At 44.7% G+C, this 21,384-nt stretch overlaps 2 protein-coding genes across 3 annotated transcripts; one reads left to right on the top strand and one right to left on the bottom strand.

Annotated features, from left to right (window-relative positions):
• Positions 1–5,521: 5,521 nt before the first annotated feature.
• Positions 5,522–12,619, top strand: PRMT1 (protein arginine methyltransferase 1). Of its 2 annotated transcripts, XM_075605721.1 has the most exons (11): positions 5,528–5,678; positions 6,824–6,877; positions 7,550–7,651; positions 8,420–8,575; positions 8,767–8,830; positions 8,916–9,058; positions 9,748–9,835; positions 10,220–10,335; positions 10,795–10,945; positions 11,444–11,565; positions 11,656–12,619. In XM_075605721.1, exons 1-11 carry the CDS (start codon positions 5,649–5,651, stop codon positions 11,737–11,739), a joined length of 1,110 nt encoding a protein of 369 aa, XP_075461836.1. In that variant the 5' UTR covers positions 5,528–5,648; the 3' UTR covers positions 11,740–12,619. The 2 variants fall into 2 exon arrangements, with proteins under 2 accessions (XP_075461837.1, XP_075461836.1); XM_075605722.1 differs by lacking the exon at positions 6,824–6,877 and having other exon boundaries at positions 5,522–5,678.
• Positions 12,620–14,022: 1,403 nt separating this feature from the next.
• Positions 14,023–20,660, bottom strand: POLR2L (RNA polymerase II, I and III subunit L). Its single transcript, XM_075605723.1, has 3 exons — positions 20,538–20,660; positions 15,358–15,469; positions 14,023–14,315 (listed from the first exon to the last, which is right to left on the bottom strand). Exons 2-3 carry the CDS (start codon positions 15,450–15,452, stop codon positions 14,207–14,209), a joined length of 204 nt encoding a protein of 67 aa, XP_075461838.1. The 5' UTR covers positions 15,453–15,469; positions 20,538–20,660; the 3' UTR covers positions 14,023–14,206.
• Positions 20,661–21,384: the final 724 nt, after the last annotated feature.

Here is a 21,384-nt window from a genome sequence, read left to right as displayed (position 1 = left end):
TCTGTTTGTCCCCCATTCACATCAATCCAGTGCGTCAGTCAGGCTTTGTGTGCGCGTCAGTCAGTGTGTGCGTGCGTGCGGCAGTCAGTCAGTGTGTGCGCGCGGGGCGTCAAAGGCAGGGGGGGGCGTCAAAGGGAGGGGGGGGGGGCGTCAAAGGGAGGGGGGGGGGGGGCGTCAAAGGGAGGGGGGGGGGGCGTCAAAGGGAGGGGGGGGGGCGTCAAAGGGAGGGGGGGGGGCGTCAAAGGCATGGATTCCTCCCCCTGCATTTCCTGCAGTGGACAGGAGGGGGGGGGCAGTGGACAGGAGGGGGGGGGCAGTGGACAGGAGGGGGGGGGCAGTGGACAGGAGGGGGGGGCAGTGGACAGGAGGGGGGGGCAGTGGACAGGAGGGGGGGGGCAGTGGACAGGAGGGGGGGGGCAGTGGACAGGAGGGGGGGGGCAGTGGACAGGAGGGGGGGGCAGTGGACAGGAGGGGGGGGGGCAGTGGACAGGAGGGAGGGAGGGGGCAGTGGACAGGAGGGAGGGAGGGAGGGGGCAGTGGACAGGAGGGGGGGGGGGCAGTGGACAGGAGGGGGGGGGGGCAGTGGACAGGAGGGGGGGGGGGCAGTGGACAGGAGGGGGGGGGGGCAGTGGACAGGAGGGGGGGGGCAGTGGACAGGAGGGGGGGGGCAGTGGACAGGAGGGGGGGGGCAGTGGACAGGAGGGGGGGGGGGGCAGTGGACAGGAGGGGGGGGGGGGCAGTGGACAGGAGGGGGGGGGGGCAGTGGACAGGAGGGGGGGGGGGCAGTGGACAGGAGGGGGGGGGGCAGTGGACAGTGACACACACACACACACACCTCAGTTGATGCGCCCTTTCTCAGTTCCGTTTGGCGCCGGAGGTGGGGAGCGACACCTACCTGTACTTCCGGGCGCCGCCACCGTCTGACTCGGCGCCGCGAGGGAGGAAGGGGGTCCGCCATCTTACGCGCCGCGTGGCAGCTGCGGGAAGCGAGGTGATTTGGAGCGGGGAGGGGGGAGAGGTGATTTGGAGCGGGGAGAGGTGATTTGGAGCGGGGAGAGGTGATTTGGAGCGGTGAGGGGGGAGAGGTGATGCCGCTGGGGAGGGGGAAGAGGTGATGCCGCTGGGGAGGGGGAAGAGGTGATGCCGCTGGGGAGGGGGAAGAGGTGATGCCGCTGGGGAGGGGGAAGAGGTGATGCCGCTGGGGAGGGGGAAAAGGTGATTTGGAGAGGGGAGAGAGGTGTGTGTGTGTGTGTGTGTGTGTGTGTGTTTTATTTATTTTTTTGGACCTTTGGCCCGTCACTCCGCCTCAGGCCAATGAGAGGTGTGGGGGGCGGGCCAAGGGGGTGGTGTGAGTGTGTGAGGCCAATGAGAGGTGTGCGGGGGCGGGCGGGCCAAGGGACCAATGAGATTGCTGCTAGGGACACCGGACATCCAGCAGGCAGGCAGGCAGGCAGGCAGGCAAACATACAGTGCTTTCACTAATATAGTATAAGATATATATATATATAAATAAAACTCTTTTTTTTTTACTTTTAAGCGCTAACATTTTTTGGGAAAAATATGTTAGTATAATGGACCCATCGCGTGGCATTGGAAGACCCCTTACAGTCAATTCAATGGGCAGTAAGGGGTCGTCAGAGCCAGAAGGTGCCTTATGTCAGAAGACGGCTTGGTAAATATGACCCCAGCAGCTCCTGCCATAAGGGAACTAATGGCAGTGAGATAAGTGGGTTAAATATTAATGCTTTAAAACAAATATACATCGGTTTACAATGTTTCCTGTTAAAGTTTATTTACAGTGCTTTATGAGCCTTATTGTTCTGTCTTGTGGTGGTTTTTTTTTTTTTTTTTCCCCTCTTTCTGTGAGTCTTCATTTCTTTCTGCAAAGCTACAATCTAGGAAGAAAGAGGCAGGTGGTGTAATAGACAGGTATATAACATGCAGTAAGTCATACAGGGTTTTCTGTTTATTTTTTAAAGAAAATATTTAATCCAGTGAGCCATACTTCTGGTCATTAAAGAAGGGAAAGTAACACACTGCATATTGTATTTTTGATACATTTTTCTAAATTGTCAGGGAGGGGAAAAGCAATGCGCCCCCTGATTGTATATGCTCGGATTGGGGCACTGTGCCAAAACGCTTTCCAACAATGTTTACACAAAAATGAAGTGTCACAGTTAACACAAAATAAGGCAATTGTAACACCAAAAAAAACAAAACGGATGTTACTTAAAACAAACATGTTTTGGGTAAAAAGAGGAAAACAAACTACAATAAAAGTTGACCATGACCTACATACTTCAGTGTGTGTTTTCGTGTGTGCGTGCTCTTAAAGATAATTTGGGGGGTGGGGGCACAATAGGAAGTGATCAAGCCTCACAGTGTTGGTAAATCCAAACAGTGCCAGAGGCAAAGTCCATCTGAGATATACACCTCTTCAGCATGTCTCACGGAGGCTATGATCTTAGGCTGCGTTTTATAGTAGGTGTGCGCTACGGAGCGCGTGACTGTCGCCCGAGTGATGTGTGCACTAAGGCTGAAGGCAGGGGGAGGCGTGACTGAGGCTGAACCACTCGCGTGAAGCGGCCGTCGTGCGAAAATATCAAATTATTTGTATTTTCAAAAATCTGCCGCACGCACTATGGCCGGCCCGATGGCGCACACCGCGTAAACAAACTGCAGCGGCTCTATCGCACTTACTATCTTCGCGGCCTTCTACACACTGAGGATAAGCAAGACAAACACAAGCAATGTGAGCAAGTCTCAAGTAGTGAAGTGGTTACGCTAAAAAGCTAAAACATGCAGTGACAAATCTTGAGCTCTGCTAATCTGTTGTGTGTGTTTTTGCTAAGGTAATTGAAAGGCTAATTTGATGGCAGGCTTTAAAAAATATATATATATATTACACACTACATTTTACTTTAATATATGAAGATTTCAGTTGCTATTATTTTGCTTTCTAATCTGAGTACCCAAGGTGAAAGAAATCTGGATTCCGGACATTACAATGTGTCCTGAGATTCTACTTCCAAGGGGAGTGATCATTCAAGAAAAGTCTGGTCTGTTTATAATTGGTGTCTTGGGTTTAATGTACAAGTGCCATGATTAGCACATTGTTACTTTAGTGGTATACTGTACGGGTTTCCTTCTAAATAGTCCCATGCACTGACTCGGCGATTACAAAATATATATTTCAAAAATAATACATCAATACAGGTAGCTCCCTTGGAATGATTCAGGACATGCATTAACATTTTAGTAATAGAGAAACAAAGAAAAGGTTGTATTTTAGCAATCACATTAAGGTGATGGGAGGAGTAACGAGAAGAGTCAAATATGACATCTAAACTACTTTGGAAATTGTATGGATTGTAGTGTTACTAACTATAACGTGTAACCCCTCCTTTACCCGGCTCAAAAAAAAGTATCATATACAGTGGTGGTGCTCAGGGTCTCTCATACCTTCTCAAGTTGCTGGCGTCTGGGCTAGCTGGTTTTGTAAGTGGTTGGTGGAATAAAGGGCGCCAGGAGCTTTATTTAGAGAAACAGGTTTTCTTTTATTCTACAGTACATCTTGGATATCATACACTCTTCTTCCCTTGGTGATCAGGCAGCATTCCAGGGAGGCACATGGCTTGTCACCTGAGGCCGCAGATGCACGTGCGACTGCATGCACGCAGGACACCAAGTACAGGCCTCTTGGGCAGGCCCCAGTAGGCGTGTGTTTGATGGCGCACAATCAGCGATGGCATGACTGCTGGAAGGTAAGACAGGAATTGTCTTTCTGTGCGGTGACGTGGTCACATGGTTGACTGGAAACCAATGGTTGTGCAGATATTGTAGACTAATGGGAGTGAAGTACTGGTTGTCATGGCGGGGCCCCCGCGCTTCCCATCTCTACCTCTAAACCGCAGATCGTGGCTTTTACTGGTGCACACGCCGCGGAAGCCACCGGGAACTCGGCCTTCCACACAGTTTAGTGGTTAATTGGCAACCCCTTGCAAGTGATCTGAGGTTTCCAGCCACCTACCAAGCCTCATCAAGGATCCCATCTTCCTATCTATCAACCATCTTCAATTATTGGTTGGTGTGCTGTTTGAACTTGTTTGTAGGCAAAATCCAGATATGGCAATATGGAACCCTGATCAAGGAATCCCCTGGCATCAGTGCCATGCACACCCTCTTTAAGGAAGGTAGGATGCTCCCATCCCTGCATCATTAATGGCCCTTCCTCGGTAAGGGAGACTTTTACCTAATCTGAAATCAATAAAGGTGACCATGCTCACTACATAGTTACACATTAAAGACAGACACTAGATACATGAGGCGCCTTTCATCTTGTTATCCTCCAGAAACCCAAGAGCCTAGAAGCTTCTGCAGCTCTATACCCTTTAGTGACATCACTGGTCACCATGTCTACCCCTGTAACTGGGCAGAATAAGAATGGGCTTAATTTATATTGAGTCACCCTAGAGCAGGGGATCCTTCCAGTATAGTCCCTACGACATGCACTCATTGTGATAGGAAAAAAGGGTATTGAATAGGAACGAGATGCCAATATTGTAAACAGGGTGATGACAGATGATATATTGTATACACATATATACCTACCTCCCATGTTTTTGTTACAAGATGCCCTGGGGACGCAAGGATATTATTTTTGGAGGTTGACCCCCGACTACTGTGACTCATTGGGGGGGGGAAGGGGGAGGCATAACCATCGTATGGTAAAGATCACAAGTACATATACACAAACAGATAACTGGAAGCGGTACTTCTACTATATCTATATTTATATATATTTTTTTGTCCTGTTTATCAGAGGCTATACAGCATGCTGTATTCACCGTCGCTGTTTACCACACCTAAACTGATTACAGTATAGAGTCGCTTATATATGTCTATATATCAAAAATGAATAGACGATACCTTTCTGTGGCTAACGAAATGCTTTTATTTGTGCGAGCTTTCAAGATCTCTTCTCCTGGCAATGTTACAATGAATAAAGCAGGCAAGTGCTTGGTGCACGAAACATGTAGGAGGGTTTTTTGCACCTCCATTCTCTCTTTTTATGGATTAATAAAGTACATTTTTTTACCAGTTTTGACCCACTCTCTTTGCTGTGCGCCTTCACCTCTATGGATGCGGATTTCAAAGTAGAATATATTAGCATTATTCAGGATATTTTAAGAATATTATTTTTATAGACAATATATATTTTTTAAACGGGGCTGGGAATCACACAACATAATTACATGTCGGTTCTATACCGTGTGGTATACCTACACAGGATCCATTTTGTGCTGTCAGGACTGTACTGTACATATGTGAAACTGAACCCAATGGTTACATGTCGCATCCCTGGTGGGCGGGGCTTCCACCCAGTGACCGGCGAGATTTACAGCCAATGGCCAATAGGCTGCAAGGGGGCGGGACTCTCGACCAGGGAGCCAACCCCCCCGCGTCCCCATGAAAAAAGCGCGAACGGGCGCGAGGTGATTGCAGCGATGGGCGGAGCCTCCCGCGGCTTTCTATAAAAGGGGGCCTCGCCGCCTGTCGCAGTTCTCTCAGAAAGCTTCCCGTCCGTCAAGAGGCTGCGCGCGTGACTCGTGTGCAGGAGAGCGGAGCGAGAGACGCCGCGCTCCACCATGGCCGAAGCCAAAACCTGCAACATGGAGGTGAGACAGGGATATGGGGGAAGGGACTCGGTACGGGGTTTGATTCAATCGCGTTTCTCGGTGTGATGCTGCCTTCTCCTGGAAGCCGCCACGGTAAATGGGCGGTCCTTGATGGAAGGCGGCCTAGGCCAGCCAGGGGGCAGCAGCAGCGTGGCGGACGCCGCTGATTGGGGAAAATGGAGGGGCTGGAGATGGTTGAAGCAATTGAATCGTGTACGGGCCCACAACAAACGCTTCAAAATGGTGGCGCCGGTCTTGTCACCCTTGCCGTGAGGTGTCTCTCTTTTTTTTTTTTTTTTTTTTTTGAGCCGTTGCGAGGGCTGCGTGGGTTTAATTAACGCCAGCGCTCTCGCGGGGGAGCGTGCCCCCCTCCCCTCTCACGATGGGGGGGGTGCCCGGTGACGTCACACGTCTAGCGCGGTGGCGCTCGCTGGGCCCAGCGGCCTCCCGCCTCACACCGCGTGTCTTTAACCTCGAGTACCCCCCCGCATGCCGGTAGCACAAAGGGCCGGCCTCGTGCGTGCGGCTAACTGAGGCCACCCCCTCCCCTTTATGTTCCCTCTGTGGGAGTGGTCGCCATGGCCATTCATTCCGTGGTACCCTTTGTGTTGGGTGCACGTGGGCCACGGGTCGGCGTGGCTGCTTAGCCCTACCTGATGGGCGTTTACCTTGGCGCCTCGGGCATTGCACATGTTATACATCTTTATTATGCCCCTATGGTATGAGCGCCCTTTTTTTAAATAAAAGGACTGTCCCTTTTATGTACAGTACTACCACAGACGGGTTCGCGTCTCTTGGCTGGCGAGGATAGACGAGGCGTTTTGTGGGTTATATAATTTAACTGTCGGGGCTCATGCTGCCGGCCTTGGCAAGTCATGGCCACATCTCGCCATTAGCTAAACTAGTTATCCCGCAATTTATATTATCCAGGCCCGCACTATAACTCCTATGTATGAGATCTGGTTCAGACTGCATTCAGGTGGAGTTAACCTAGTGTGGCTCCAAGAGGTACTTGTAAATATAAGGGTATCTAGCAGCAAAGGGGTACAGCTATTTATTCAAATGGGCATATTAAATTGTCCATGATTTGCTGTCTAGTAGATAATAAAGCTAATTCCATTTGTTTCCTTGTTACTTTTTCCTAGAACTTTGTAGCCAAGTTGGCCAATGGAATGAGCCTGCGGACTTCAGTAGAAGATGTAAATATCCTTTTAGTGCATGGCTAGTTACATTTTGGCCAACCTGGCTATAGAGATTCCACAGATTACTGTGCTATGCACTGATTGCCCATGCCATGATATAGCTGCCCCATGTGCCAGCATGGGTTCACCAATGAATTTTTTTTCATGCTTTAATATATGGTGCTGAGCACCAACTTTAACTTTTACTGTCCCTATCCATTTCTTTCTAAACTTTTTTTTTTCTTTAGAGTATTGATGAATCAGTCTTTTTCCTATTCTTGCCTTTCAACTCAATCGTTTCTCTTGTTACTATGTTGTACTTCAATTCACTTAGTTCACTGTTGTGTAAGTTTGAACTCTGACCTTAACCTGCAAATATCCTACAATCAGTGTTGTCAAACTACATTATTTACATCTTGGCTGGAGCACATTTTAGTGTGACTATAACCTAGTTACTAGGTCCTAGTACATGGTAAGAAGAAACTTCGCTGGGCAGTCAGTGCATAGTATAACAATTGCTTAATTTTGCTAGAAGTCTGCCATTCAAATACATCAGTTAAATTCCATTTGGGGGTAGATTCATTTGTTAGTGTACTAAAGGAACTCATATCCTGGCCCATTTACGTGCCCACGAATGTCTTTATATTAACTTCTGCCCTTAAGGTACACTTAACATATTATTTTGTTTAGGTGTCCTGTATTCCACCTGAGAGCACTGTTAAACCAGCTGCAGAAGAAATGACCTCAAAGGATTACTACTTTGATTCATATGCACACTTTGGCATCCATGAGGTAAGTAGCTTTGCTTTATTTATTTATTTTTTTAGGGTTTAAAGCAGCAGACCAAGCTGTCATTTTTTCCCCCTTAATGTGCATCAATGCAGTCCTCAAAATGCTAAGTACAGCTCAATACCCTTATAACGCTGTGCTTCGGGTCCAAAGAATCACACTGCGTTATAAGCGGATCACATTAGAAATAATGTACAATTGTATGCATCTTGCAATAAAGTATTTAAGATTCCAATCTTAACGTGTTTACAATCTATTCGTGTTGTAAAGTATTCATAAATACGAAAAGTGGGAGCCACGTTTGCATCGCGTTATAAGCGGATTCGAGTTGTGATGGATCGCAGCTGTAATTTGCTAAGTTGCCAACCGATCCATTCTCCTATGGTCGATCGCGAATATTTGTCTCGGGGTTCAATAAATGTCTCAGTGTAGCAGAAGAGAACCAAAGATGTCGAGTTCTGTGGGGAAGATCATGTGGTCAGGCTAGATCACTATATAAAATTTGTTTGCCCAGTGCCTGTTTCAGAAGGGGATGTGACTGAATGGTTGCTCTAGAAACAAAATGCTACATAATAATGCATTCAAAATGTAATTCAGTTGTTAAAAAAAAGGGGGGGCTACAAGTTTTCATGGTACAGGACTGATTTATTAAGAAAAACACATGTAGAATATTGCTTGGTCTGCATCTATAGGCTACTGATTTATTTTTCAGCTACTTACAATCCTTCTTTTTAAAGAAGTGCTCATGATGTTTTTATTTCCTTCCTGCAGGAGATGTTGAAGGATGAAGTTCGGACACTGACATATCGCAACTCAATGTTTCATAACCGACACCTATTTAAGGATAAGGTGGTCCTGGATGTGGGAAGTGGTACAGGCATTCTCTGTATGTTTGCAGCGAAGGCTGGTGCAAAGAAGGTCATTGGGGTAAGCAGATTCCTCAACTTATGGTTGGTGGTGTTTATCATTGGAATACCTGCTTAAACATCCTTTTGTCATGTTGGCCTATATTGACTGTACATTACACATGAGTACTTAATGTAATCTGGTTACTATATTACAATATTTGAAACTGCATGGAGTCTTGTGTTCTAATCTCATCACTCACATTTTTTCAGATCGAGTGCTCAAGTATATCTGACTATGCAATCAAGATTGTGAAGGCAAATAAACTAGATCATGGTATGTAATACATGGCACATTGTGTTCTGATTTATTTTAGATATTTTTTGTGTGCGTGTAAATATATCTATACATGACTTTGCAGTGGTTACAATCATCAAAGGAAAGGTGGAAGAAGTTGAACTCCCAGTGGAAAAAGTTGACATAATCATTAGTGAGTGGATGGGGTATTGTCTATTCTACGAATCCATGCTTAACACGGTCATCTATGCAAGAGACAAATGGCTGGTAAGTCCTACCTAAGTTTTTAGTGCTAGAGCTTGGTGTCTATTTATTTCTATAGCGCATACAATTAAGTTTTCACAAACCTGTGCAAGTTTTGGGTGAAAAGCCGGGTACCGTCCTTTCCTTTTAGCTAACTTGTTCACTTAATACAGTGGATAAGTCTAAAAGATGGAAATACAGAACTCTAGGGTAATTTCAGACAAATATCAGATTTCTTTACACCACTCGATACTAGTAGTTAAACATCTACAGACAAAACACCATGCACAGAATCGGAATAATCAGCATGTGGTGACCATTCCTCAAGAAGAATCCTAAAGTCGGTGAGGATCACGTCACGGACGCAAAACAAAAGTATAGACAAAGCATTGAACGTGGCTAGATAATATAACATTTCAACATTGCTCAGGATAAACAGATGTCGCAGGAAAAGCATAGACCATCCATAAACCCTGCGTGCGACAACAGGGCACGCGCATTGTGTGAAATCGGTTGAAACGTATCCAGCTGATGTCCCTAGATGGCCCACAGCACGGCTAGCATGGCCAAAAACGCACCTGCTTCACGCTGGCGCACGCCTCCGCTCGGGCAAAAGCAGCATGGACTTGGACTTCATGTCATAAATTACTTCAGTATTTTTAGGATGTAGCTTAGTTTTTTTTATATTTCCAGCATGTATTTTTTTTTTGTAGACTCCAGATGGGTTAATATTTCCTGACCGTGCAACCCTCTATGTGACTGCTATTGAAGATAGGCAATACAAGGATTACAAGATCCACTGTGAGTACATCGTTTTTACTATTGAGCAAGCAATTGTAGTATATTAAAGGCTAACTGGTATGCTCTGTCTTTGACCTGCCCCTGCGCAGGGGTTTCCAGATCTCATGTACATGGCTGACTAGCCCAGCTTTAATCCCAAATAACCTGCTTAGATGTATTGCCCGGAATCTGGCCTGTTTATGGCACTGAACTTGATTTAGACAATATTGCTGTAATGTTTCAGAACAGAATAATGGGAGTTATTCGTGATTTGGCGAGGTGACTCAGTTCAAAACTGGCATGAAAAAGGCTGGGCGACTAGTTGGGGGGACGGTTAAGAAAGATTGTCTGTAAATATTTGCCCCCTTTCTCTGCTAGGCACACTAATGCTGTATTTCATTTCAGGGTGGGAGAATGTTTATGGATTTGATATGTCCTGCATCAAAGATGTTGCGATCAAAGAGCCTCTTGTGGATGTTGTTGACCCCAAGCAACTAGTCACAAATTCCTGCCTCATTAAGGTACGTTGCAACTGCTCATGCTTTGAACAAACTTGTACTAATGAGGCAAGGGAAACCGGACTTGTGATGGTATTAAAGGGACAATCCAATATTCTATTAGCATTGACTTTGAGTGTTTTCCTCAGGCACACAGTGACTAGGGTCTTTATTGTACAACGCTGTGCAATGGCACTAGTGTATTACTGGCTTTGTCCACTACTGCTGGAGTTGTACATTAGATTTTAATGTCTTGAAGTGCCTTTTCAATAAAGCGGAATTGCTTTGATCTTGCTACCCTGAAAGGGTGGCTTGTGCTGTTCAGATGGCAAAATGTGCCCAGGGAACATTACAATGGCAGTTCCTCACAGCATACATGGTTTGTTCAATATAGTTAAACATGGACTTTTTTTTTTTTAATCCAAATGTTTAGTAGTTAAGCCCACTGCCTACTTCTGCTAATTCCTCTATTTTTTTTTTTAGGAAGTTGATATCTATACGGTTAAGGTTGATGACCTGAGCTTTACCTCCCCTTTCTGCCTCCAAGTAAAACGGAATGACTACATACATGCCATGGTAGCATACTTCAACATAGAGTTCACACGCTGCCATAAGAGGACGGGCTTCTCTACAAGTAAGAATCTTTTGGTTTGGAGTTCTAGAACTGTAATTACCACTTCACCCAACACGAATAGCAAGGTACAAGGATTGAGGTGAAGCTGGTGCATAGCCTCAGCAGAGACCATGGAGATTGATACAATACATGAATTGACAGGGCTTCCAGATACACAGGTGGTTGCAGAGGCCGGCCGCATGCTCTTCCCCAAGGCAAATTAAATGCCAGGGAATTGCGAGGCTCTCTGCAATGACTCCTACTTCACTTACCTTGTCTTTGGTGACGTTTTACCAAGGCAACGGGCGTCAAATGATGCAGGGTGACATCACATGACCCACTGCGCCATTTGACGCCGGTTCCTGTGAAACCAGGTTGTGTTGGGCCTGGCAGGGGGTGCAGCACAAACTTTGTGCACCCCTACTCTTATGCATGTAACAAATTGTGGGAATATAAACCTGCATTGCTACAATGACTTGGCTACAGCTGACATGTCCCTTTTTGATTCTCCCTGTCTAGGTCCAGAGTCTCCGTACACCCACTGGAAGCAGACTGTGTTTTATATGGAGGATTATCTCACTGTTAAGACTGGCGAGGAGATTTTTGGTACCATAGGCATGAAACCAAATGCCAAGAACAATGTAAGGATCTCCTATTTTATGTTCGCTGTATCTTGATGGCTTGATGTGAAGATGGATGGCATTTGTAACACTCTTTTGCTTTCTTTTCAGCGTGACTTGGATTTTACCGTTGATCTTGACTTCAAAGGTCAGCTCTGTGAGCTGTCGTGTTCAACAGATTACAGAATGCGCTAAACTTCAGGCTAGTCAGCTTGTGGCAGCCTCAGTTGAAGAAACCTAAACCAGACACATCATGTATACATTTAGCTGTGTGGTTTTATTTACATATAGCGTACAAGTTTTAACCCCCACTACTAGCTGCTGAGGGGAAGAATGTTTTAGATGCCCTGACCAGTGTTAAGTCCAGTAAGACTCTTTGACTGTTCTGAAACACTGGCCATGACCTCTAGAAGGGCCAACAGGCAGAGGTTTTCATCCAGCTCTTTAAAACTGGATTCATTTGTGTCAAAGAACTATTGTGGTTGTCCTCAACCGTTTATCCAATGTCTAATGAATAATAAACTGTACACTTGAGACTGTTGCTCCGTGTCCAGTTAAATTATTCATTGCATGCCTCCTACAGTCTCACCATGGAGCAGTTCTTGGAGCTCAAGTTCTCGTTTCCTAAATCTAATACAGCTGATAGGGAGTTTTTTTTAAAGTTAAAACATTGACACTTTTTTGAGAGTGCTCCTAGTATGTGTAAGTGCCCTAGAATGCATGCTCCCTGTGGTGCTGTGGAGGACTTTCAAATTGGGTGTCTTTGTGTACTGACTTTGGTTAAATGAAATCACCTTCACCATCTGCTATACCTAACACTTTCTACCTGAGTTCTGTCTAAAACTTGTAGATGCCGCAGGTTACCAAAGGTTTGGGATGGTGGCAGAACAGATTGCTCAAGTGTTTTTGTACCATTTGTAAATCCTTTCAGAACTTGGTATGAAAAGGTTCCCCCCCCCCCTTTTTTTTTTTTTTTTTTTTTTTGACTCCTCAGAGGCTACCCATTGTGACTGTTTCATAACTTATGGTTTTTATATGGTTACATTCATAATGAAATTAAAAAGTGAACTGTGAACCTGGGGTATCTGTTTTCTTAATACCATAGACTTTAAGGTGTGTTGGTGCTACATTTTTAATTCTAGGGAGTATGGTTGTGAACTTCCTTCTCATTCTACTTGTGACATTTCAGAAATGCACGAGTTGGATAGATCTTCCATTGGGCTTTGGCTGTATGGCACAAACTGTTCCAGCAGTAAGGGCTGACATGATTAGGTGTAAGAGTGGCATATTTTCAGAAGGATGTAGCTTGGACAAATGTGACACTTTTCCACAAGCACAAATAGCATTACTAATCCTCATGGGAGTGATGATGCTTATTTGCAAATAGTCACAATAATTTGCCTGCACTGTCTGGTGTAAGATGCAGATACTTCAAGTAACGGCTGAACATTTTAATTAACGTTCAAATACAAGCTACATTTGGTATGGTCCTAGGAATAGAGTGGATTAGACTTGGAAGGGGTGAAATTTCCTTTGGCCAGTCTGCCTCAACTTATTGGGACACTTAAAGGCAAAACGGTCCATGTTGAATTCTGGAGTTAGTCCTTTTTATAAACCTTAGTGATTCTGGTTATGAAGTTGAAAGGTGTAACAGTCTTTGCACTTTTCGCTGAATCTTTAATGTTTGCGTTAATCTACCTCTCTACCACAGTGTGACCAGCATTTCATTTGTATGAACAAAAATGGTGTATAGCACTAAGGCTAAGTCCCTGCTAGCGCTGAGCAGGCAGTACTTGCGGCGGGGAATTACATATATAGATATATGCAAGTGCTCGTGCGCACACACGCTCAGCCGCGATCGACAATTGGGTAAACAAAACAAAAAAAATCTATACTTACAACCCGCAATACCCCTGTGCACGTGTAAAAGCCAGACACATGGTGCTCATGCTTGGAGCACTCCAAGCATGACCCTAAGATAATGAGATGCAGCTGGTAATCTATAAAAGAAAGTGATATGCTGAACTATACATGATTGACCTAATCCAAATAGCAGCGGGCTGGTACAGTCCACTTAAAAAAAAGAAAAATCGGACTCATCCAGTGCTGATTTGATCTGATGCTGTTGGGTATGCCAACCAAGCAAGTAAATCAAAGGAGCCAAATGGATGTCAGTCATCTTTCATCAATGGGAATGCATGATATGTAGAAACAGTGCAACATTAGGAGGTATAGGATATGCATTAATAACCAGATTATCACTTCCTGGCTAGGAATAATCTGGTGTGATCACAGGAAGTCAAGCAGACCATATCGTGGTGGGGAAGTAACTTTTTTAAGACTTGTCCTGTAATGTGAGTTTATGGGGCCCGGGTGAGTGCGTTTGCAAACGGTTTTAGTGGAAACACATCCTGGCAAAATATCTCTAGCAACATTCACAACCGAGATGCAGTCAAAATAAACCAGGCTTTATCACTGTTTAATTTGCGAAAAGTCTTTATTAACGTTATGTGATACAGCTCTTGGGTGGAAGTAGGGGTAATGAAGTGTCCATGCAGAATATAGCGATCTTTATTTTGAATAGATGAAACTGTCTTGCTTTTGGACCTGGGCAGAACACTACGATTTTGCTCCTGGTTGTAAAGTGATGTACGTGGTCACGTCATTTCTCTAGTGGTGCATAATTCAGTAGCTTCTCAATCAGATCCACATGAGACAGCAACATGCGGCGGCAACAGTAACGTTTCAGGCCCAGAGCATCCAACGCATCCCTTGGAACAAGTAAATTAACATGGAATTTGAATCCTGTTTGTTAAATGCCATCCAAGCGCCACTAAAATTTTACTTTAATATATGCAGCCTTTGATTACCTTTATTGAACACTAACATTCACCTCTGCGCTCTTAAATCCTAGTATACAGTGCTTCCACTACAGCAAGGGATTCTAGAAATGTGCACATTGCCACCTTTGTGCTTCAAATCCATTTTAACATGGACCTCATAAGCTTGTCGTCTGCATTAGCCCAAGGTGACAAATTTTTTCACAACATTTTTATTGTCTTGCAATGGGTCATGTGTGTGGCTCAGCCAATGAGTGTGCACCACTTGTGATGTCATGGTAACGCCCCAAATGTGGAATTGGAGCTGCTCTTTGTCACGTCTCCAGACACCAGGACACGGATTGCCTGTGTGCGCGTCGATGCAAACATGCTGCAGCTCTATAGGGCCGACAACAGAAAAATTTTGATTTTGTCGTGCGACAACTGGCTTACGTGAGCGGTTCAGCAAATGAGGGCGAACCAGCCTCGTCATGTCTCCCCGGATCACCGTGTAAAGAAAGCTTGTGTGGTGCCTACTATAAATGCAGCCGTACACGGCTTTTCAGCACAGGCTGGTATAAATCTACTCGTATTACTACAGTAACCTAATCATTTTGAACAATTTGCAGCTCAAATTGCTGGGAATATTGGCAACAAAATATCACAGATTTTGCACTGTTGGGGGAGTGTTTAAAACCTGCTATAGAAATCAAAGAATACTCAATATCGTTTTAATAAAGTCATAGCCAATACTACAGAACTTGAACTGTAGGGTATTGCATTGATTGCCCCTTTTTAAGTTAGAAGTGTGCTGAAGCTACACAATACGGCATTGGTAATGTTCAAAATGTAAATTTGAGTTTTATTCCTTCCATCACCGCATCATCTCCTTTCTTTGATCCCTAAATCATGTGCTGCAAGGCGTTAAAATCAAATGTGGCAGTTTTTGTACAGTTAATTTCATTGGTGGTTCTTGTTATTTATTAAATCTCACCCTTCTGTATATTCAGCTTGCAGAAGGCCCAGGTAAGCTTCCCATTTGTTGCCTACAACCTTTCCACAGGTAAAGCATCTCACGGGGATGATCATGGTCTAGAGAGGAGAGACTGAGAAACAGGAATAAGTAACAAATATTTTAAGGTTGTGGACTTGGATAACTATTGGGATGTCAATATTTGGGGCCAATATCTAGGGGGGGGGGGAAAGACAAACGATGTAATTGAGCCCAAAAAAACCAGTCAACTGTGTGTATCTAATTCTATTATACAATATATTTTATTTTAATGTATAAATATAAAAAGCCTTAAACACACAGACCTATGCAACCATAATGGATGCAATATTTTAAATGATTTACAAAACCCAGTTCATCAAACATCCTATTGCAAATTTCACAGTTTTGATCTATACTTACTTACTGTATGTATACCAAAATACATATCCAGATAGTAAATATCCAAATACAACAAGGTAGGGGAAATATATTGGAGGCTAAGATGGATGACAGAGAAGTCTTAAATATGTGCATATAGCTAGTGTATATTTAACACTTGGAACCATTATGCGTTGAAACATAAAAGTATTAATTTAATGATTGTTAAAATAATAAACAGGGCTAGAATGTGCACATTCACAAATCTAATCGTATACCATCACAAATAACCTGACTCCAGGTGATGGTTAATCAAATGAATTATTGAATTTCTTTTAGTTAAAATATCAGTCCATCCCAAGGGGGTTTAATCACAAATTCAATTAATCCCATGATTGGAAAATTGTTTTGTTTTTTCAATCAATATATTCATTTGAGGTTTGAGTTTAAAACTTCTCTTATCAGTGAATAATGAAATAAATTCATGTGTGATCTTTTCCATAAATTTGTATACATTTCATTAAAAAAAATTATATAAGATCAATATTTTCATTTCAACCATTTGGTGTTAGTGTGTAAAGTTGAATATCCAATAAATTGCTCACCTGTTGAACAAAATAGGTCATTTAAAAAAAAAATGGTTTCAAAGAATTTCAAGTTTGAAGGTAATGTTTTATTGCCTCTGAACTAGGGGTGGGCAATTATTTTAGCTAAGGGCCAATTCCAGAGCATTGGTAACGTGTGGGGGGCCCATGCACTTAATGTAGATTGAGTGTTGCTCTCCTCGCCAGCCACTTCCCCACAAGATCCCTTACACCAGTGGTGCGCAAACTAGGGGACGAGAGACTGGCGGGGTGGGGAGCTCAAGGGGTTTACAGAGGCCCCGAGCGCTTTCGCGAAGGCACTTAATTTAAGTGCCAGGGGAGCTGCAGGGCCTCTGTAAACCTTTACTTACCTAGGCTCCGGGGGCTTCCTTCCTGCGTCGCCATGGCAACGCGGCATCAAAATGCCGCCGCAAGGTCATGTGACATCACGTTATGACGCTGGAGCGTAGGTGAGGGGCGCAAGGAAAAAAGTTTGCACCCCCTGCCTTACTCTCGCACTCTCCTCACCTGCATCTCCCCTAAACCCCCCCTTACTCTTCACTCTTCACTCTTCTAATCCCTCACCCCCGCCCATTGTACAGGGGGCCCTACCTGTGGCAAGATGATGTGGCCCACCCCTGTTCTATACCACCATGACCTATTGACATACAATGATTGTACATCATGTTAACCAATACGTATCTAGAGTTCCGTTTAAATGGTTCAAAGATAATGATTACATGTAATGTAGCTTTCTAATATGACCGTATACACTACCACATTTTGAAGGAACAAAATTAAGTGCTAGGTTACACACTAAGCATGTGCCCCCAAGGTTAGCGATACCCCATAGGTCGTGGTGGGCCGGTGCTGCGGCTCCATAGCCCTCCATGCAGGAGCAAAATACCTCATCACAAATATTCACGCAACAGAGGAATAGCAGAATACAGTCTGGTGGGAGGAACATTAACATCCATGGATTTAGTTAACAAGTTTACCCCTTCCAATTCCATACCCTCCGGGGGGCGAGGCTAGATAGAGCTAGAGGGCCTTTTTCACCCAAGCTTTTTTGGAAGGAGAGATAGAAGCGTGTGGCTGTCCCGACCTCCATTTTACAGTAGAATTGAGTGGGAGTCTCCTCCTGTGTGGCTCGCACCCAGAATCCAAGGCAACCAAACCTTCTGGAACTGTGAGCAGGTGTCGTTATTAAGACTAACTTCTCCATGCAGCAAACTTGCCAAACTTTATTTTTGATATTGGAGATTGATGGGATTATTAGCTGCTTCCAAATCGCCACCAGTTCGTGTCTAGTGGCTGAGGACATATGGCACAATAATTTGTTCTCGTGACAAGGTGACATGGTTTGTTAAGTAGAAACAGCCAGGGGTCTAGAGGGAGGTACAAATCAAAAAAATCCCTGGGCCCACACTTTGATCTTAGCCCAGTAAGCGGACACAAGCAGGCATCCCCGCCAAAAAAAGGGTCATTAAGTTAACCCTTTGGCCAAAGCGTATAAGCCTGCGAGCCACTTTCAAGGCATGCCCATAATATCTACATGTTGTAAGAAGATATCTAACTGCAACCGAGACCCAAAATTTGAGAGAGTGAGCTATAATTTGACTGGATTGGATGATATCGACCCTCTTCCTCACAGGGGACCACAGCAGGTTACACAGCTCGACATGGTCGGCTTCCAAAACCTATCCAGCGTCTGGGCTGGATTAGAATGCCACAACACTAGCTGGCTGGACTGGGCCCCTTTGTAATATGAAAGGATTCATGGAAGTCCCAAGCCTCCTGCCTTGTTTAGTATACTTAAAGAAAGCCTAGCGTAAGCAGGCAAATCTTTTCTCCAGATACATTTATTTATGATAGATTGGAGATTCTCTTAAAGTCCCCCGGGACCAATGGTACAGGTTGGGTCTGGAAAAGGTACAACAGGCGGTGTAATATGTTCATTTTTATGCTGTGAATTCTGCCTATCCACAAGATACTATGGCCGGACCATTGCCCAATGTCAGCCCCAAGAGCTTTAAAAAACTTTGGGTAGTTTTCCCAGTACAGGGAGCCAAAATCTTTTGTTATAAATATCCCTAGGTATTTGATCACCACCGGCTGCCACTTAAAATTCAAATTCAGAGCATTCAGTTTAACCTGGTCTTTAGGCAAATTAATGTTTAGCGCCTTGGATTTGTTGCTATCAATTTTGAATCCGGCGATTTCCCTAAAGCGAGGTAGAGTGGAGTACAAATTGGGGAGCGAGGGAGATCAGAGGTTTAGTCACCGTAAGAATCACATCGGCCGCAAAAAGCGGTTTTATACACCTGGTCCTTCACCTGTACTCCCGCTACATTAGGATTATTTCTTATATTTGCGGCGAGGCTCCATACAAAGTGCGAACAACAAGGGGAATAAGGGGCATTCCTGCCTTGTACAGTTCAGTATGGGGAATGCCTCAGAGGGAAAAACCCTGTGAAGATACGTTAGCCGAGGGTGTATATAAGGCCTGAATGGCTCTAAGGAAAGGGCCCTCCAGTCCAAACGCCTGAATCGTTCCTGACATATAAAACCAATCAATCCGGTAAAACGCCTTTTTGGCATCTAGGCTCAGGATCATTGATGGAACCCCGTGTTTGGCCCAGAAGGACCAGTGAAGGGAGGTTTTCATTTAATCTAGTGGCCAATATTTTAGAGAATATTTTTTCATCTGAATCAGGTATACAGGGATATACCAAATAAGTATACATGGGAAGGATGTTGATCCAAGGATTAATCCGATTTCCAATTCTTGGATTCAGGAAGGAATTATTTTTTTTTCCTTATGAGATATCATTGGATGATGTGACACTGGGGTTTTTTGTTTGCCTTCCTCTGGATCAATAAGTAAGTATAGATATAGGATAAAATATCTGTTGTCTAAATTTAGCATAGGTTGAACTTGATGGACGGATGTCTTTTTCCAACCTCATCTACTATGTAACTATGAATTTATTAATGAAATTGGTCTGTAGTTTTTAGTCTGTGAGATCCTTTCCCTCCTTATGGATTAATGCTATAGATGCTTGGAGCATGCTGCTGGGAAATTGGGAGTCTGTGAGTATAGAATTAAACATTACTAATAGGACTGGTTCAAGAATATGGACACGTTTTTTTATAGTATAGGTTTGAGAAACCATCAGCCCGGAGTCTTAGCCGTCTTAAGGTCTTTGATTCCTTGCGCCCCCCTTACTCCCAAACTCCCTGCGCCCCCCTTACCTGCTGCTTCCACGGTCGCCCCCCCCCTCGCCTCTGATGCATCAAATGACTGCGGGGTCATGTCACGTGACCCGCGGCGTCATTTGACATCACGTCTCCATGGTAAGTAAATTTACAGAAGCCTCGCCTCTGTAACCGCCGCACGGCCCGCGCCCCCCCCAAACAGTCTCGTACCCCCCCATTTGTTCCGGCGGATATAACAAGGATGGAGCGGGGCCTCTGCAGTGCGGTAAGGGATCACGGAGCGCATGGGGTAATGACGTACAGTACGTCCTAAGGGTCCCTGGGGTGCCACTTTTTGGGACGTGCATCGTAAGTCTTTAGGGCACTGACAGAGTTAAACTTGCAGGAGATTCTGGCAGCACCTACGGAGGTAGGTATCTTGGGAAGCAGGGGGACCCGGTGCTGCCATTAAGGTGGTGGGAAACTAGAGAGGCACTGCTTGGATATATTCATTTTTACATTATCTTAATGTATTTGTTACTGATCTTGTATGTACAGCCCGCCCACCCACCCCCCCAAATTGTCCCTGCCCTGAAGGAAATGCTCCTTTTTACCCTAAAATCCTGTATTGTGGAATACTGTCCTGTGAAGCTGCCACAGCTTTTATCTCTGCATGTGCTGCAAACAGGAAAGATTAAACTATTGCAGTTGATCATGGGCGCAGCAGGTGTGATGTTAATCATCTGTGACCTTCCCCCCCCAGACAGAAATACATTATCCACCCCTTAATCCACAGCAACGAAATGCAACAAATACACATTTTAAAAAGTTAACGGTAGGAAAGGAGACCTTTGTATTACTCTCTGGCCTGTCTCAGCGCTGCATTGCTTCTGCATGCGGGATTGCAGGCTCCAAGTGGGGTCATTGCCACCTTGTTATGAAGATGCCCATTTAATCAGATGTCCAATCTGCTTTCCCCCCATCACTAGGTGTATACTAACAGTCACAGGGATTACTTACCAGTACACGGTGTTAAAACGAACTTGGTAGTGAGTGTTGCCGATCTGACCATGCGCATTGCGGACCCACAGTATGCAATGAAAAAGCTGCAGCTTGTTTTTGCAATGCTTGCTCTTGACCACTAGACGGCGGCACAGGACGCAATACTCATGCACACATCGTGAGTGTTTGGTTTCATTTCCACCAAGGAGCTTGCTGCTCCATGGTGGAAATGACACTCCTGCCAAATGCAGTGTAAATTTTTATTTATTTGCTATTTTCACTAGAAATTAGCTGTATATGGTATTCTATTTGTGTAATGCTGGAATGGTCCTTGACACTATAATACATTTGCTGTTTCATGTTTTTAGGAAAGGTATCTTCTCCGGTAAGTATCTCACAAAATGGGATCTCATTGGCTCACTTCCGAGGACCCCCTTCTCACCTATTTAAATGTTAGCCCCTTTACCCCCCACCCTCTGTGAGATTGAGTCGCTACTTGTATGTTCCATGGTGCTGCGCATACCTGTGAGGCAGCAGGAGGGCTCTGAGTTGCTCTGCGATGGTGTGGGGAAAATCAGGACAGGCTTTTAGGATACTTAATTCTTTTGGCAGCGCCTCCAGTCAGCATGGATCCTGGAACTTGTGAAGGATGGTCCATAATGACACTATGTTCTTTCCAGGCAGTAAACCACACCTTGTTATGATTAAAACTGTATTTATTGTACACAGCAGAGTTACAGCATACTTGGCTTCCCCTGGAAGGTTAGCTTAAGGCTTAAGGCCCATCTAGGTTCCCTTCTGGTGCTCCTCCAGTATCCCCTTGTGGGATACAGAGTAGCTGTTGTCCACTCCACAGGGGGAGGAA

Source organism: Ascaphus truei, chromosome 6, assembly GCF_040206685.1.
Source record: "Ascaphus truei isolate aAscTru1 chromosome 6, aAscTru1.hap1, whole genome shotgun sequence".
In the NCBI taxonomy this organism is placed as follows: domain Eukaryota; kingdom Metazoa; phylum Chordata; class Amphibia; order Anura; family Ascaphidae; genus Ascaphus; species Ascaphus truei.
Note: the sequence above shows the minus strand (reverse complement) of the source record. Positions and strands in the feature narration are given on the sequence as shown.